The sequence below is a fragment of the Colias eurytheme genome, chromosome 22 (genome assembly GCF_061535395.1).
Source record: "Colias eurytheme isolate Ceu_HAF_F1 chromosome 22, ilColEury1 Martin Lab GWU primary, whole genome shotgun sequence".
Taxonomy (NCBI): domain Eukaryota; kingdom Metazoa; phylum Arthropoda; class Insecta; order Lepidoptera; family Pieridae; genus Colias; species Colias eurytheme.
The window spans coordinates 2,840,647-2,857,777 of NC_143001.1; the positions used below are offsets into that span (position 1 = coordinate 2,840,647).

The following is a 17,131-nucleotide window of genomic DNA, read 5'->3' on the forward strand; positions in this document are numbered from 1 at the left end:
ATGTATTCTTCCAACAGAATCTCCAGAGAGCGGCGATAAAATAATCAAAACAACGTCCGTTTATTCCAAGCAAGAAACGATAATCACTGGTCTGCTAAAAGGAGTAAGGTTTGTGAACATTTCTTTTATAATCATCATCATCATCATCAGCCCATATAGTACGTTCCTCCTGCTGGGACACGGGCCTCAATATTTGTTTACTAAATGGTTCATCATCATCAGCCCATATATTTATTTATTTACTAGCTTTCCGCCCGTGGCTTCGCCCGCGTTTTCAAAGAAAAACCCGTTCCCGTAGGATTTCCGGGGTAAAACCTATCCTATGTCCTTTCTATGGTATCAAAATATCTCTATACCGAATTTCATGCAAATTGGTTCAGTAGTTAAGGCGTGATTGAGTAACAGACAGACAGACAGAGTTACTTTCGCATTTATAATATTAGTATGGATAACAATTAATTACTTCCTACTTACAGCTAAATATGTATAATATTATGTTCCCATGTAATATATATTACATACTAGCGGTCCGCCCCGGCTTCGCCCGTGGTACATGTTTACGTTTTCTCTACATAAGAACAATCCTCGTACTTCAAGGAATATAATAAAAAAAGAATTATCGAAATCGGTTCAGCCGTTCTCGAGTTATGCGCTTACCAACACATTTTGCGATTCATTTTTATATATAAGAAGATAAGAAAGAAGATTATGTTCCCACTGCTGGGACACGGGCATAATCCACCACGCTGGCCAAGTGCGTGTTGGCGGATGTCGTCACATGTCGTCGTACTTTTTAATTCTTCGACATGTCGGTTTCCTCGCGATGTTTTCTTTCACCGTTCGAGCAGTGGTTACAACATGCGCAGATAAATTGAAAAATCAATTTATTACTTACGCGCTCGCCTGGTCTCGAACCCCGGACTTATCGATTCGAAGTTCGAGATCTCACCACTGAGCTACCACTGCTCTTTTATAATACAATAGCTAATAACATTATAATTATTAATTTGAAAATCTGTTTAATTGCAAAAATTTAAGGTTTTAATGCTATAATATAAACATTGGTAACTCATAACGTCTCGATCATTTGATCCAATTGTTCATGAAATAAATTTAAAATGAAAAATATGTATTGTTGACCTTTAAAACTGTAACACCATATTTTGATGGATATATTATGAACTGTATTTAAATTGCCGTTTCCACGAATCCATTTTGTTTAATATTTCATTGATTAAAGATTAAAATTAAACCTTATACTTATTACTATTAACAATATACTTTCTCGTATTAAATTTATTTCTATGTCTCGATTATTAGTACTTCGTCAAATCGTTATAAAAAAGTATGAGTCAATAGTTAGTTGATACTTTCATACATGCTACTCAATTTACACACACATAGAAAGTTCTTACAATATAGTGTGTGTTCTTAAAGTATAATGACATTAGTACCTAAAAAAACGATTTTGTTTGCAGTCAATTTATAAAAAAAGCTCCCTTAAATATTTTTATATTAAAAGACAATATAATATAGGTTATTTCATATCCAAAGTGTTATTATATTTTAAATATAAATTATAACTATTTACTTTTGTTCCCAAGGTATGCGATATCAGTTGCAGCTTTCAATAGTGCTGGCAATGGACCCTTTTCGATTCCACTGTTTGAAGACACAAGGGAGGGAGGTAAGTACCTACTTTAAATATATTATGTAATTTAATTATAGATTTATTGATGTAACAGTTTGTGAATTAAGTAAGTACATTTAGATTATTTTGTAAAAACGTATTTTTAACCCTTATTCAAACGCGAGCCTGTGGAGGAGCTAACAAAAAAGCAAGATACGTTCCTGGGTAATTTTGGGTCGTAGATTTCAAAAATACACACAAAAAAGGGGTTAGTGGGGGGAAGTACCCTTTTTTCGGTGGGAAGTATATATCCCGTCATCTGTTCTCTCTTGTAAAAAGTTTGGAAAGGTGGGAACTATAGCTCCCAGTGTCCACTCCAGACATCAATATTTTAAAACACTAGTTAGTTGACTCCACTTGTGAATTTAATGTTATCGTAAAAAAATATAAAGATCAAGTTTTTTAATAAAGGAGGTGAAAGTACTCATCAATGCAAGTTTCTTTTACTGAGGGAAGAATTCGGGAATTGAAAAATGAATGATTTCAACATAAAAATGGCATTTTTCTAAAACAAAATAAAAACAATAGGTAAATACTAATGTATTGAGTTAAGATTTCTAATTATCTGATCAGGAAATAACGAATAACAATAAATAAGTCGCTTATACCAACTAAAAAAGATTTTTTAGACACACAGATTTTATATATAGAATTTCCGAATGTCGTGTGCAGTGACGAACACTGGGATGATATCTTCCCACTTAAAGACTTAATTTCAATCGACTCTACCAAGGTATAAACGAAAGATTCTGGGCATATTTTTACGTTTCACGCAACCGTAATATAGTCTAGTTTACATAGCTAGAACTCAAATCTACTTATCTAATTTTTTTTGAGCACTACACCAAAAACTAAAAAATAACGGTCGTTTTCGGCTGCAAAATCAGGTCACCTGACTTTGACGTGTGTTTACCATGACATGTAATAATTCTCTGAAAAGTATTTCCATGAAAAAAAGTTCTCTAGAATGTTAAGATTGCGTAGATAAATATTACACTGCATTAGGTTTAGGGCCGATTTTTCAATGCCCAGATAAACAGCTAGATAGACTTTATTCTTCAGTTAACAAAATATTCAATTTTTCAATAGACGAATAGGACGTATCTATCGAATAACTACGTTATTTGAGGAATAAATCTATTTGCCGCTCCAACGGCCAGATAGCGCGCTATTCGACGGTTAGGCGTTTGAGTTGACAACTGACGCGTCAAATTTGGGATATTTTCATATGTCATAACATAGAGCGTAGAATTATTAACAATTAAACCTCTTTCTATATAATTATTTTCAATTAAAATCATATTGAAATTGATGTTTTTGATAGTCTGTACTGATGACCATGCCATTAAAAATTTGCCGAACGCTACCTTTAAGTATGTCGTTTCCATCGTAAAATATTTAAATTGAAACACAAATTTAACCAAACTCTTTGCTCGAATCAAAACAACAATCAACAATCATAGAAGACAAGACAAACTTAAAATGCACTCCTGACGTGAGTCATAATGACGGTTGTTGACAAATTGCAAGAGTTGACTCTATCCCGCTCTAACCTGACTAATTTAATATGTTTGTTTCGCCACTCCGAGAGCAGAGCTGCCAATATGGAAATATTTGGTCAGATAGTTGTTCATCAAATAAATCACGATTGAAAAATAGGCGAGCCGTTATGAGTTAGATAAATAATTGAATAAATCTATTCGAGGGGTAGTTATTAGACTGTTTATCTCGGGATTGAAAAATCGGCCCTTAAGCATATAAAAATAAAACACGATTTACTTCAATCTGAGACGTGGGAAGTATAGCTCCCAGCGTTTTAATAAGGGTTAATTCATTTTGCTTTATTTTGATCAAAGTGTCAATATACCTTTTCATAATACATTTCGTGTGAACCTACATTAAATTACTTCTTGATTTCGAATAAAGTACAAGGTTTTTAGGTTATTAAGATTATCCTATAGTGAAAACATTTTTTTTAAATCTTTTTCACCCGGGTTTCAATTTTAAACGTTGAATCACATCTACCTCTGAATAAACAAACTGCCTAATTAAAATATAATCTTACGTAATAACTGACACGGAACTACATAAAATTAAAGTTATTTTTGCAATAAAATATGTTGCAAATTGGGAGTTCATGTGTAACGAATGAGCTTTAATTTTACCTTACTTTGTACGTAAAATATAACGAAAATGTAGGTTATCTTTTTTATTAATTTTGTAATCAGTATTTTTGATTCTACTCAATTATAATAACGTTTTTAATTTATATCGTTTATTAATTTAGGTACTTACCGTACTTATGTTGTAACTTTTAGTAATCTGTGGTCCTAGGAACTACGGTCTTCGACAACTCCTAGCTTTAAAATAAAATAAGAATCATCAAAATTGGCTAACGCTATTGAAAGTAATAATCGAGTTCACCTTTTCTTTGTTTATGAGTATATAAAATATTTAATATATTGCGCCGTACTTTTCTTCTTTTCCTCAAATAAAACATACAAAAGACCATACTAACTAACACTACTTATAAAATAAGCTTTCAACGCTGGAAAAAGCTCCTTACGACTCCAAAGCTTTCAATAAATAAAAACTTCAAAAACTACACTACTACGATATTAAAAAAGTAACGTGAAATTTCGCAAGTTAGCATATAACTTCTACATACAGGGTGTTGCAACTAACCTACTTGCAAAATGTGCCAAATATCTCACGAAACTGCATATCTAGGCCAATATGCACTAATATCGTAAAGCGAGCACTTTCGACTTTGTGATTTTTTGCCTTTTAGCTCGTATGGAGTGGATCAATACTTATCAATGTACAGGGTGTATTTTATTTTATTTTTTTATATATAGCGCTAGAGTTCGATAAAAAATTTCTATCCCCATAAGAATTAAAAGTAAATTAAACCGAGTTCAAAACTACAAATGGTCACTAAAAACCGAAAATATATTAATATATTATAGGCTAGTTATAAAAACTTCCAAATTTTTTATTTGATATCGGTCGAGTCTAAACAAGACTTTATAGATCTCTGCTAAAAATAATGTTAAAATAACGTAGCTATGTTTATTAGATGAATCCTGTGTTTCTTTTACATGCAGTTAAATTTTTTTAATTACGAAAATTAGTAACACTTTTAACGGGTTTTAAACATTAATTAATTACTTTATTCATCCCGATGTTTCGAACACTGAGCATACGGCAAACTGAGATGTAACATGTCTTGACGCTTATTCCAAAGTTGTTATCACGCTTCTCATCAAACTGAATATTGAATAAGTCGTCTTTTAACTCCGTTTATTACAGAACGAATTAAAGTCGTTTTTAGTAGAATTTACTCAAAGGAAACATTCCATTAAATTAGAAAAGAAAGTATACTGCAGCAAAGATTTTCAAAAAGCTTGACACACCCAGGAATCGAAAAAAATGTTACTATTACTACCTACCTATAGTTTTATATTATCTGTGCTATTACTTATGAATTATAATGATGAAATCTCTCAAACGTACTTAACATTAACTTCATTAGTGATTTAAAAAAAATCCAGCCTGTAAATAGCATAAACTCTATATACTAAACTTATTACTATAAGTACCTACTTCCATATGATTATTCCGAATGTTTATGCCTTTATTCACTAAAAACTCAATTGTTAAAACCCCAGTCGTAGCTTTATCAAACTTCCTCAATTTAAATAAGCTTTTCACCTTTTTAATTTTAATTATTCTTTTCAGTTGAACATAATTAACGCCCACTGTTCAAACTTCGAGCTTTTGTGAGCTTAATCTGTACATTAAGTGTCTTTTTAATTTTTCCTTTATTGTAATATCTTGAGAGGTGTTTTTAATTAATTTTTGCGAGATATTAAGATTACTTACAGAGTTTTGTTACGACTTTTAAACGCGCTTATTTTTATGGTAGAGTCTATAATTGAACTGTGTTTCGGAATACTTGCTTTTACTACAATAATAAAAACATACATGCATAAATATTGAAATCATGTCAGGATGGATGAATTACGGTTATAAAAATAATCAAAAATTAGAAAATAGAATTGGGTATGTAGCAAACAAGGAAACAAGCAAAAAAATCTAAAGGAGAATCAAATATTACTTAAGATTTTTATAATCGAGTTGTTTGTAAAAAATAATACAATAGTGTCTATCTTTACAATATGATCTATTGTTTTATGTAACCATTGTATTGTTCAGGATTTCATTAGAATACCGTAGCAACAAGGAATAAATCTCACTCATTATAAATATGCTATTAATTCTATTCTCGTCACATTAAAAGTTGTAAAACGAAATATAATATCTATCTATTTATATCTATTTAAATGAATGTTTGTCTATATTTCTTTTATAGAATTATAAACTAGATAATATGCATTTGATCATGTAAAGATGAGAATGCAAAGTGTGCAAAACGTCAGGATATAATGAATAAATCACGTTTAAAATCCGTTAAAATCTTGCGATGATCTTCAGCAAAGTGTTGTGTATGAACCCACAAAGGTTTCCGAGTTGGTACGAACAAGCACAACAAGTATACCACAGGCAAAGCCAGGCTGCACAGCTAGTTATTTATATTTTGGCCATTACTTCATTATCCAGTCAAATTAAAACGATTAATCATCCCATCGTCATACCAAATTTCAATAGAAACCTTTTAATTAAAGTTAATTGATGGCATTTGTTTACAAAATACCGATTACACACATGGAATTGAAAACATTATCGAATTTACAATTTACAATTCAATTGCAACTAGAACGTTCCATGCCAGTTCTTCCGTAGAAAATTGTTGAAAAAGTTATTGAGGCATTTGATTAGCGTCGTTTTATAAAGAGCCTAGGCTCCTTATTGAAAGTATGATAAAGCTAAGTGATACTGGTAAGTCCGCCCAATAAATTGTACTCTATCTGTATTCAAATTAGTTATAATTTATATTAGAGACTTAAATAAACGATTTTGTATAGCTCCCGAAGAAGGTCCCACATCCGTGGAGTGTGGTGGTGTGACGTCATCAGCGCTGCGGGTCAGCTGGCAGCCAATACCACACCACAAGCAAGCTGGCTCTCTGATTGGTTACACAGTATTGTATGCTGCACAAGGTAATATTCATTTTCATTTCTTTTACACAAATTATTTTGAAGATATTAAAACCTTCCTTGATATTAACTTGACCTTCCAAAACATTTTCCAAAAACATTGTTCTTCAACTGTTGATCAACAAATTTTTACCATGACTAGGAGGCTTTATTTTATATTAATACCTCTATATTATGATAATAACATATTTAGAAACAATTAATTATTTAATATAGAAACTAGTAAACAATCCTGCCCTTATCTCAAAAGTTATGGATGGTCTTATATCCTTCTTTTCAATACAAATTCTTTATTTTTCAACTCAAATTTTTCTATCAGGTCGTCAATGGCTAAACGCTAGCACACCTGTAACAGAGGTTCGCTTGCAAGGGCTCAATAAATACACCAATTATACAGTCAAAGTCGCGGGATTCTCCAATTATGGGATTGGACCGTATTCGTTTCCTATCGTGTGCTCGACTTTGCAGGATGGTAAGAATTTTGTTCATTTACGGTGTATTTACATCAAATGTTCATTCATTCATTCATTACATCAAACGAACATAGAGCTAGAGTTAGAGCATTCCTTCGTGATCTTTTAGTGTAAACGAAAACTTGTATTCAGTGTTTTTCAGTATTAAAACATTGTATAGAATCATTTCGAACGTGCTAAGAACAACGAAAGAATGCTCTACGCCAGTTTACACTAAAATAATTTGACATAGTGGAGCTAGATAGTTTTTTATACGACTACAGTTTCGACTATTTTAATATATTATGTCTTATTTATGTTTATAGAGATAAAATACAAATCTAGATTTGTATTTTGAATATGAATATCTTATCTTTACAAATTAGACGACTATTGACAAAAATGTATCACTTAATATTTATTTCATTTCACAAAGGGGAACGTACACAACATCGTATAATATAAAATAATATTTAAATAATTTTTAAATATTCAATTAGTTAACATTAATTTGTGATTAATTACGACGATATTCAAATAAGATTCAGATAGATACCTACAAAGAACAGTATCTACCTATATTATAATAATGTTAATTTTCCATAAATTTTCCTCTGCCTACACGTTATATTAATTAGGTCCATTACTCAATTGATAAATCAGAAATCTGATTATTATCGCAAACGTAGAATTTATTATACGATTCTGTGTATATTTTATTATGCTTCTCGATGAGATGGTTATAATAATATTATACCTACTGTGTATATGTACTGTGCTATTACTTAGAATTTTAGCTGTTTTCAGAAGCACTATTTTATTTTTGTATGACTTTTTTTTGGTAAAAAAATTGGTTTACTGACGATAGTTGAACGTGACAACGTCCGATTGTGCTTCTTTGTCGCTCGTTCCGCGCTCTCGCTTGCACTTCAAGCCTTACATGGAACGCCTCAGAGCGAGGTAACGCCGCATGAGTCATGTCTTTTCCTGCGTGCAGCCGGTTCTATCGCATTATAAGACGTTGTCACGTCAAAAATCCAATAATCTTCTTCAATAAATAAAATTATCTACCAGAAGAATACTTTTTCATTTGAAACCAGTAGGAACTTAGCTCGTCGAAATAACAATTATATCAGCTCTATAATATTAATAATTTACTAAAATTTTACTTAAAATAAAACATATTTTAGTACCAGAAGCACCCGCAGAAATAAAACTTCTCTCTCAATCATCGACCACACTACTAGTCAGTTGGAAGCGACCGAAACAACCAAATGGGAAGCTACTCCATTATACAGTTTATTGCAAAGCCAGCTCAAGGTAAGTTGATTTAAGGTTCTATTTCCTTTGTTCTAAAGATATTTAGTCGGTTGTTGACTGGATTCAAATTTTTCCTCTAATGTGTGTTTATTGCACGCCTCATAAGCGAAGCGTTGAGGTGGGTACTACTGTCACTTCGCGCAAAACATCTGATTTTTCAAACTTAAAATGTCTTTATGTATCATACATTGCACTTGTAAGATAATACATACACACACATATTAAGAAAAAACACTATTTTTAACGTTCATGATATTTTTGATGTCATTTTTGTTATTTAAACTAGTTAAATAACAGTTTAAAAAAGTTCTGTCTTGGACGTCCGTGTGTCTGTATGTGCGGATCCTTTTTCTTGTTAACACGATAGCGACCGAAATACTTTACTAATCGAGTCTTTTTTTTTCTCTTACGCTTGAGTATGCTCAGGAATAGAACCCTTTCATTTTTCAGGGTCTGATTCGATGTGGTTTAATTGTTATTAAATAAACAAAAATAATAATTAATAAATATTTATTAAAAAAAAATTATGAGGCGTGCACTTTTGGATTTTCCAAATTATTTGTGATTGCGTTTTATTTAGGATTTTATTTTGGTAGAAATATTAACGTAACTGTAACTAAATGACGCGTCAAAGTTATATCTTTCTAATATTATGTTTGTGGCTATAAAATTAAACCGAAGGAATTACAAATTTCAGCACGATTATTATAATAAAACACATACAACAGACGCATTGTACTATACTGATAGTAGTTATTTAACGTATGTATTATAATAATATTATATTCATTAATTCTAAAACCACAGCTAAAAAAGTCGTAGTATTGTCTTGCAGTCATAAAACAAATTAACGACAGGTTATAAGCATAAGAAAATATTATAGTAAGAGTAATTTAGTAAAATCGACATTTAAATGAGCTCATTATATCTAATTAAAACGGAGCTGGCTGAAATTTTGATATCGAGTAAGTAGTTCGGAGGATTAACTTTAATTAAAATCTTAAAATATTAACCTCTAAAATGTAAGTTCATTTAAGTGACCTTTCGCTGCTAAATTCTTGAAAATGTATCAAAGGGTTATCGAAACAAGAGGATTATATTTTTCATGAATGTTTCAGTTAAAATCTTATTTCATATACATAGTTCCAAATGCGTATATAAGCAAAAAGACTCATTTATAAAAGTCATACTAGCTGTGCCCCGCGGTTTTAGCCGTATTGCTCCGCTCCAGTTGGTTTAAGCGTGATGATATAACCTATATATAGCCTTCCTCGATAAATGGGCTATCTAACACCGAAATAAATTTTCATATCAAACCAGTAGTTCCTGAGATTAGCGCATTCAAACAAACAAACTCTTCAGCTTTATAATATTAGTATAGATTATCATAAACATAAGGTTCATTTTCACATAGCAACGACGGGCCAGAATCTCACAGAATAGATGCCCAAGATTCCACATATGAAGAGACACAAACACTCGAACTAAAGGGGCTACAAGAAGGCAAGCAGTATGATGTTTGGGTGACTGCTAGTACTGTTATAGGGGAAGGGCCAGAGAGTAGACGAGTTACAGATGCTCCACAGCAAAGAGGTATTGTCATCTTAATCTTAATATCTTAATACTATTATAAAGGCGAAAGTTTGTAAGTATGGATGTATGGATGTATGGATGTTTGTTACTCTTTCACGTAAAAACTACTGAACCAATTACAATGAAATTTAGCACGCATATAGAAGGTAACTTGGCTTAACACATAGGATAGGCTTTATCCCGGAAATCCCACGGGAACGGGAACTATGCGGGTTTTCCTTTGAAAACGCGGGCGAAGCGCGGGCGGAAATCTAATACTTTTATAATTCTATTACTTATTGTTTCAAGGGTGTAAAAAGAAGCTTAAAGCGAGGACGCACGTAACATCATTTTTGTTCAGTTTTTAAAGTTTTAATTTTACGGCAGTAAATTTGTTTCCATTCATTTATTAGATTTTTTGTGTCCATAAATATTTACATCACATTTTACGCTCTCTGCAATCTTCATATTTGACTTGTGACTTTTAAGAAAAAGATATCTCTGCGTCCTATATAAAGTGTAGTCTATATCTGTATCAAATTTCACGAAAATCGGTAGAATAGTTTTGGCTTTAAATTGTGGCAGCGTACAGTTACTTCTTCATTTTTAATTTTAGTGAGAGTGTAAGGCTGTTATAATTGGCGATTCTTAAAACCAGTATTTATAATTAAAAAAAAAATATGCCCTTTGAATACTATTTTGTGTCATACATCATTGTGTATAGTGTACTATGAATGTACGTTTATTTGCACTGCCCTTTCTCAGGCATAAGTATATTGTTACAACCATATTCCGATGACAAAAGCACCTAACTCCTATAATTATGCTAACTTTGTTATACTAGGAAGTTGGATATATAAGCATCAAAAGGCTTAATAGTATATTTGATACTACATATTTTATATTTATGAGTAAAAAAAGGCAATTGATAGTACATGAAAATTAATAATAACTAATTCGATTGTGTAAACACGTTCTCAATAAGTTCTTAATTAAGCATAATTCTGTGGTGTTTTCGCTTATTCACCATTGATCAATTATTAAACGCTGACACAAATACCAAATAGTTAAATTGTTAATTAACAGTTAACGCAAAACTGTACAGCATTTATGCTGTTAACAATATTAATGTAAAAGTCATAATTTATTGATAATAAAAAAAAAACAACCTTAAATTACGCGAAAGACTAATGAAACTTATAACCGATAGACCTTATTAGATTATAAAATTACTAGATTTCCGCCCACGGCATCGTCCGCGTTTTCAAAAAAAATCCCGCAGAATTCCCGTTCCTGTGGGATTTCCGGGATAAAAATGCCTATGTCTTATTCTGGGTCTTCAGCTACCTACATTCATTGTAAAATGTGTGTACCAAATTTCATTGTAATTGATTCAGTAGTTTTTACGCGACAGAATAACAAACATCCATCCTCACAAACTTTCTCATTTATAATATTGGTAGGATAATATATAGACGCATAATTAATTAAAGAGAAACTACGTTTAATCGAGGTAGAAGGAAGTTTTAGTTTTAATCCTTAGGGATATAAAATTCAAGTCGGCTAGATACTAAGCGCAGTTTCTAGGAAGTTTCCCAAGTGTCTACAAGTCAATGGATAGTTACTCTGCTAAATAAAAATTTCAACGCGAGTTTAAAATATTATGAGATAAATTTTGCAAAAACTTTTACAGTCCGCTTTTAGAAAATATTTATTCTTTAGCTTTATTTTGAAAGCATAATGTTTGAAATATAAATAATAATATGAGATTTTTTAAATAATTATTGATAGAAAAAAAATATTGTAATGGGTGATTCGAACCGACATTTTACTATCGTAGGTAAAATGTCGGTTCGATGTTCGGTAAAATGTCGGTTCGATGATAGGCGAAAGCAATATTACGAAGTAAAGAAAGAAAGAAATTTAAATAAATCATACCTAATTAAGAACTTCTTGAGAACATTTTTACACAATTGAATTAGTTATTAATAATTGTCATGTATTATCAATTGTCTTTTTTTACGTAAAAATAAATAGTAACAAAAATATTATCCTTTTGATGCTTATATCAAACTTCCTAGTATAACAAAGTTAGCATAACATATAGGAGTTAGGTGCTTTTGTCATCGGAATATGGTTGTAACAATATATGCCTGAGAAAGCGTAGTGCAAATAAACGTACATACATCTTAATCTTAATATATATACTTAAATCTCGTGTCACAATGTTTGTCCTCAATGGACTCCTAAACCACTTAACCGATTATAATAAAATTCGCACACCGTGTGCAGTTCGATCCAACTTGAGAGATAGGATAGTTTTAACATGTAGGTACCACGGGCGAAGCCGGGGCGGACCACTAGTAGTATACTAAAAACAATGATGTATGACACAAAATAGTATTAAAAGGGATAATATATAAATACTGGTTTTAAGAATCGCCAATTTTAACAGCCATACCCTCTCACTAAAATTAAAAATGAAGAAGTAACTGTACGCTGCCACAATTTAAAGCTAAAACTATTGTACCGATTTCCATGAAATTTGATACAGATATAGACAACACTTTATATAGGACGCAGAGTTATCTTTTTCTTAAAAGTCACAAGTCAAATATGAAAGTTGCAGAGAGCGTAAAATGTGATGGAAATATTTATAGTCCGGGATACATCGCCCATTTTTGCAAGTGATTACTATCAAGCTAATTTTTCGTGAGTAGCTTTATTTTGATGAGATGCCCAATAATTTCATGTACGAAACTCTCGATTGTGGTAGCTTACAGAATTAACAAGGATAAAAATTTTTGATTTGACGGTTCTCAAATATTTATTACGCAATTTGTAGGACAATATGTCTGTTGAATTATATAAGTATTAAATAAGTGAAAATAAAAAAATCAGCTGGTTAGTAATCATTTATGATGACTTCGTTATCGATACACATTGGAAAGGGGGACTCTTTGATCAAACCATAGATTTTGTAGGACAAATATTTTTTCGAATAATTTAGATAATTATCTTGAGATTGAACAAAAAAAAACATTCAGTTAGTAATTAATATTTGAGAACCATCAAATCAAAATATTTTATCCTTGTTTCCTCTGGTAGCTACCACAATCGAGAGTTTTATACATGAAATTATTGGGCATCTCATCAAAATAAAGCTACTCACGAAAAATTAGCTTGATAGTAATCACTTGCAAAAATGGGCGATGTATCCCGGACTATTATGGACGCAACAAATCTAATAAATGAAACAGCATAAATGCTGTACAGTTTTGCGTTAACTGTTAATTAACAATTTAACTATTTGGTATTTGTGTCAGCGTTTAATAATTGATCAATGGTGAATAAGCGAAAACACCACAGAATTATGCTGTGATTTTACCTCTACAATTGAATCGTTTAGGATGTGTATTTGCATGTTAATAATTGCGTAGGTTTGTTTTATATTCATTTACTGGTAATATTTAAAAAAAGAAGAGCGTTAATAATGATGAAAAGTAAATTATTAATTTTCATTCTTCTAAAAAAGAAATTAATAAATTTCATTCTTAGGTGCCTGGGTCACTCTAATTTGTAAAAAAAATTATGTGAAATAAATTATTTATTTATTTTATTCATTTTACCGTGCCAGCTTTCTTCATTTTCACTTCAATCTTTTAATACCTATTTTAGAATGTTCCCTCCTCGTCTAAATTTCCATTAATAGGTATAAAGATATTTTTCGTATTACGGTGCACTTACATCAAACGCACATAGAGCTAGAGGCCTATAGCAATAGCATTATTTCGTGATCTTTAAGTGTAAACGAAAACTCATATTCAGCGTGTTTCAGTATTAGAATATTGCATTTAATCTTTTCAAACGCACTAAGAACAACGAAATAATGCTCTACGCCTGTAGGTATACTCTAAAATAATTTGACATAGTGGGGTAAGAATGAGCATTCGCCCGTTTGAAATTGTAAATGCACCGTTACAAGGCAGTTTTGTGGAATGTATGTTTCTTAACAACATGTGCAGTAAAACTCTAGAGAGCCGTTACAATAGAAAGATTGAATTTTAACTTGCAGTAGTAATTATAGTAACTATAATCTTGACAAGGAAACCTTCAAAAGAAGGGCAGCGGGCATCACTTTCCATCAGGTGACCCGCCTGCTCGTTTGCTCGCTTAAGTATTAAAAAAAAACTACAATTCCACATAATTTTAATATATTTTTTGTATTTATTAACTTTTAAATGAATTTAATTTCATCTCTACCTATTAATTCTTTACTAATACAATTACGAATAAATAAGGCGATTTATCTTAAATGCTATTAAAATTATATATAAGGCAGGTATAATATGTTTTTAGAACACGTTGCATATGTGTTCTTATATTAATATGTGTAATGTGTATGTGTATAATATGTGATGGTTAGCGTATGAATGTGCATGAGTGGTATGTGTGCGTGTGTGTATTCGTATATTTAAACTAAAATAAAATAAACATTACCAAATACTATTCATCTATATATTTGTCTACAATAACAAACAATTCTCTCTCCCCTTAGTGGTAGCAGGAGTAGCGTCTCTCGGTGGTGAAGTGGTGGTACCAGTGCGTGGGTCTCTGGTGCTATCATGTCGGAGTGTGGGAGTACCACCACCACGCACTGTGTGGTATCACAACCATTATATAATTACACATCATCCGAGATACACGAGGAATAAGGACGATAGCTTGCTTATAAAGAGTGAGTATTTGGATTTAGGATGAACGTCATTTATTTGTTATATTGTGAAGATATGTATTGTTGATTATAATATAATGTCAATATTAGTTGCAATTATTAGGTAGAATTGAAGTACCGTTTTTAAATCAAATTAATTAATTAACGATAAACGTATCTTTGTTGTAGTAATTTCCTGTCGATGGTAAATTTATTTATTAATTTAATATTAGTGGATATTGAATATTCTTGGAAATGGTTTGCGTTTATTTCAATTGTTATTCACGATAACATGACAATTAAGTAAATATAACAACCACTAAACGTAATAAAAATAAGAAATAATGGTCGTACGCATTTTATTTTAAAAATGATGTCGTCAATTGTCAACTAACTTAATATTCATGGTGTTAAGCAATAAATATTCAGAAAAAGTGCACTATTTCGTCATTTACGACTTCCAGAGTACATAAAATCATTATTTCAGACATCGACCAATCCCTAGGAGGGAACTACACCTGTTTAGCCAAAAACCTTTACGGTTCTGACTCAGTAATATACACTATAAGGGTCCTCCCACTCCCGGACCCTCCGAGCTTAAGGGCCACTCCGTTTAAGGACTCCATACTTATTGAATGGGATGAATTGAAGACTAGTAACGATACTTTGACGTATGGGATTAGTAAGTATTGTTTTATTTCTCGAATAATCTGTAGGCCGAGACGAATGGCAGTCGAATAGAATAACGCTAAGGAATAGAAACTGCTATCGCTAATTATTGACATAAACTCGTGACATTTCGTATCGATAGCGGATTCTATTCCTCTGCGTTTTGACGTTTCACCCTCTGGAGTGAGCTTATTTGCGTGTTGTTTTTGTTTGTAATGTTTAATTGTGATGTCTTAACGAACTACTTTGTAAACTTATTCTGTTGATTCTCTTTTTTTTTTAATAAGATATAAATATTCTCCTTACGATTAAGTTTGTTTTAGTTTATTTAGTCAATATCTACATTTATAAAATTATTTAAAGAGGATAGATTTAATTTTTTATATATTATGTTTATTTTGATAAGTTAAAAAACATCTGAATCCATTTCAAAATACACCATTGGAAAATCACATCTTATTATTATTCTGTTCTCAATAATGAGGTAGGTCGATAACATTCTAATGTAGATCGATTCACCCGGATAGACAGATAGATAAAAAATGTAAACAATTTTACCGTAGCAACGTAAAATAGGTGTATAGAGCAATTATTATGTATCTTTCTTTATTTCGTTACTTGGCCAATAAAACATAAATATTGTAGGCTATAACCTAACATGGCGCGAAGGGGACGGTCCCTGGCAAGAGGCCTGGCCCTCCGCCCGGGAGCACCGCGCCCCCGGCCTGCAGCAACACACGCTGTCCGGGCTAAAGTGCGGAACGAAGTATTCTGTGCGAGTGACCGCTACTGATAATGTGGGCACTTCGGCACCTGCACATGTTGATGTTACTACACTTGGCGGAGGTTAGTAGCTAACTAGTCTATATATAGACTACAGATGTAGGCTACAAGCTAACTTGGCGTGTTATTTAGATTGGAAAGCGATTAAAATTAAGTATTAAACAATTTTGTATAATTTAAATAAAACTAAAACTTATTTTTACATAATGAAATGTCAATGAAATAATATGGCCATATTATTTCATTGACTGTTTGTGTGAGGATATGTGTATTTTTCAAAGCATTTGATGATGTTAGATTGAATATCCAATGATGTTTACAGAAACCTTACACAACATCAAAGCAAGTCATAATTTTTTTACTATATAGGTATATTATTAATATTCTTTGCAAATTAATGTAATATCCTATAATATAGCGCCTGTATCTCCCCCCACAACTGACTGGTTATGGAGCAACTCATCCCATATCTACATACAACTCAGCGGGTGGGATGACGGTGGCTGTGACGTCACCAAATGGGATGTAGACTACAGACCACTTGGCTCCAATATGTGGCATAGAGCTGATAATAGAGCTGTGAGTATCTGTAGAAATATTCAGTTTTAGTTCAAAATAGAAAACTCAATTGTTAACATCTATGTATACCATGTTTTTTTTGGCAAATAAAGTAATTATACTACATAAAGTTTTGAATTAATTTTAGAAAGGAGAATTTTGCATTAATTGTAGTTCTTTTGATAAACTGCTATTTAATATTTTAATGCAATAAAACGCGATACTCCGTTAGCTATAATTGATATATTCAGCC

General features: G+C 31.6%; 1 protein-coding gene across 1 annotated transcript in view; it reads left to right on the top strand.

Moving 5' to 3' along the window:
* Window positions 1-17,131, top strand: part of LOC149898594 (cell adhesion molecule Dscam2-like) — a 49,156-nt gene that overhangs the window by 20,001 nt on the left and 12,024 nt on the right. The window contains exons 15-24 of the mRNA XM_090114836.1: window positions 18-108; window positions 1,605-1,687; window positions 6,679-6,813; window positions 7,130-7,282; window positions 8,453-8,582; window positions 9,997-10,175; window positions 14,713-14,892; window positions 15,356-15,550; window positions 16,183-16,383; window positions 16,739-16,899. Coding sequence (XP_089970962.1) covers window positions 18-108; window positions 1,605-1,687; window positions 6,679-6,813; window positions 7,130-7,282; window positions 8,453-8,582; window positions 9,997-10,175; window positions 14,713-14,892; window positions 15,356-15,550; window positions 16,183-16,383; window positions 16,739-16,899 — 1,508 coding nt within the window. The remainder of the gene's footprint in view (window positions 1-17; window positions 109-1,604; window positions 1,688-6,678; window positions 6,814-7,129; window positions 7,283-8,452; window positions 8,583-9,996; window positions 10,176-14,712; window positions 14,893-15,355; window positions 15,551-16,182; window positions 16,384-16,738; window positions 16,900-17,131) is intronic.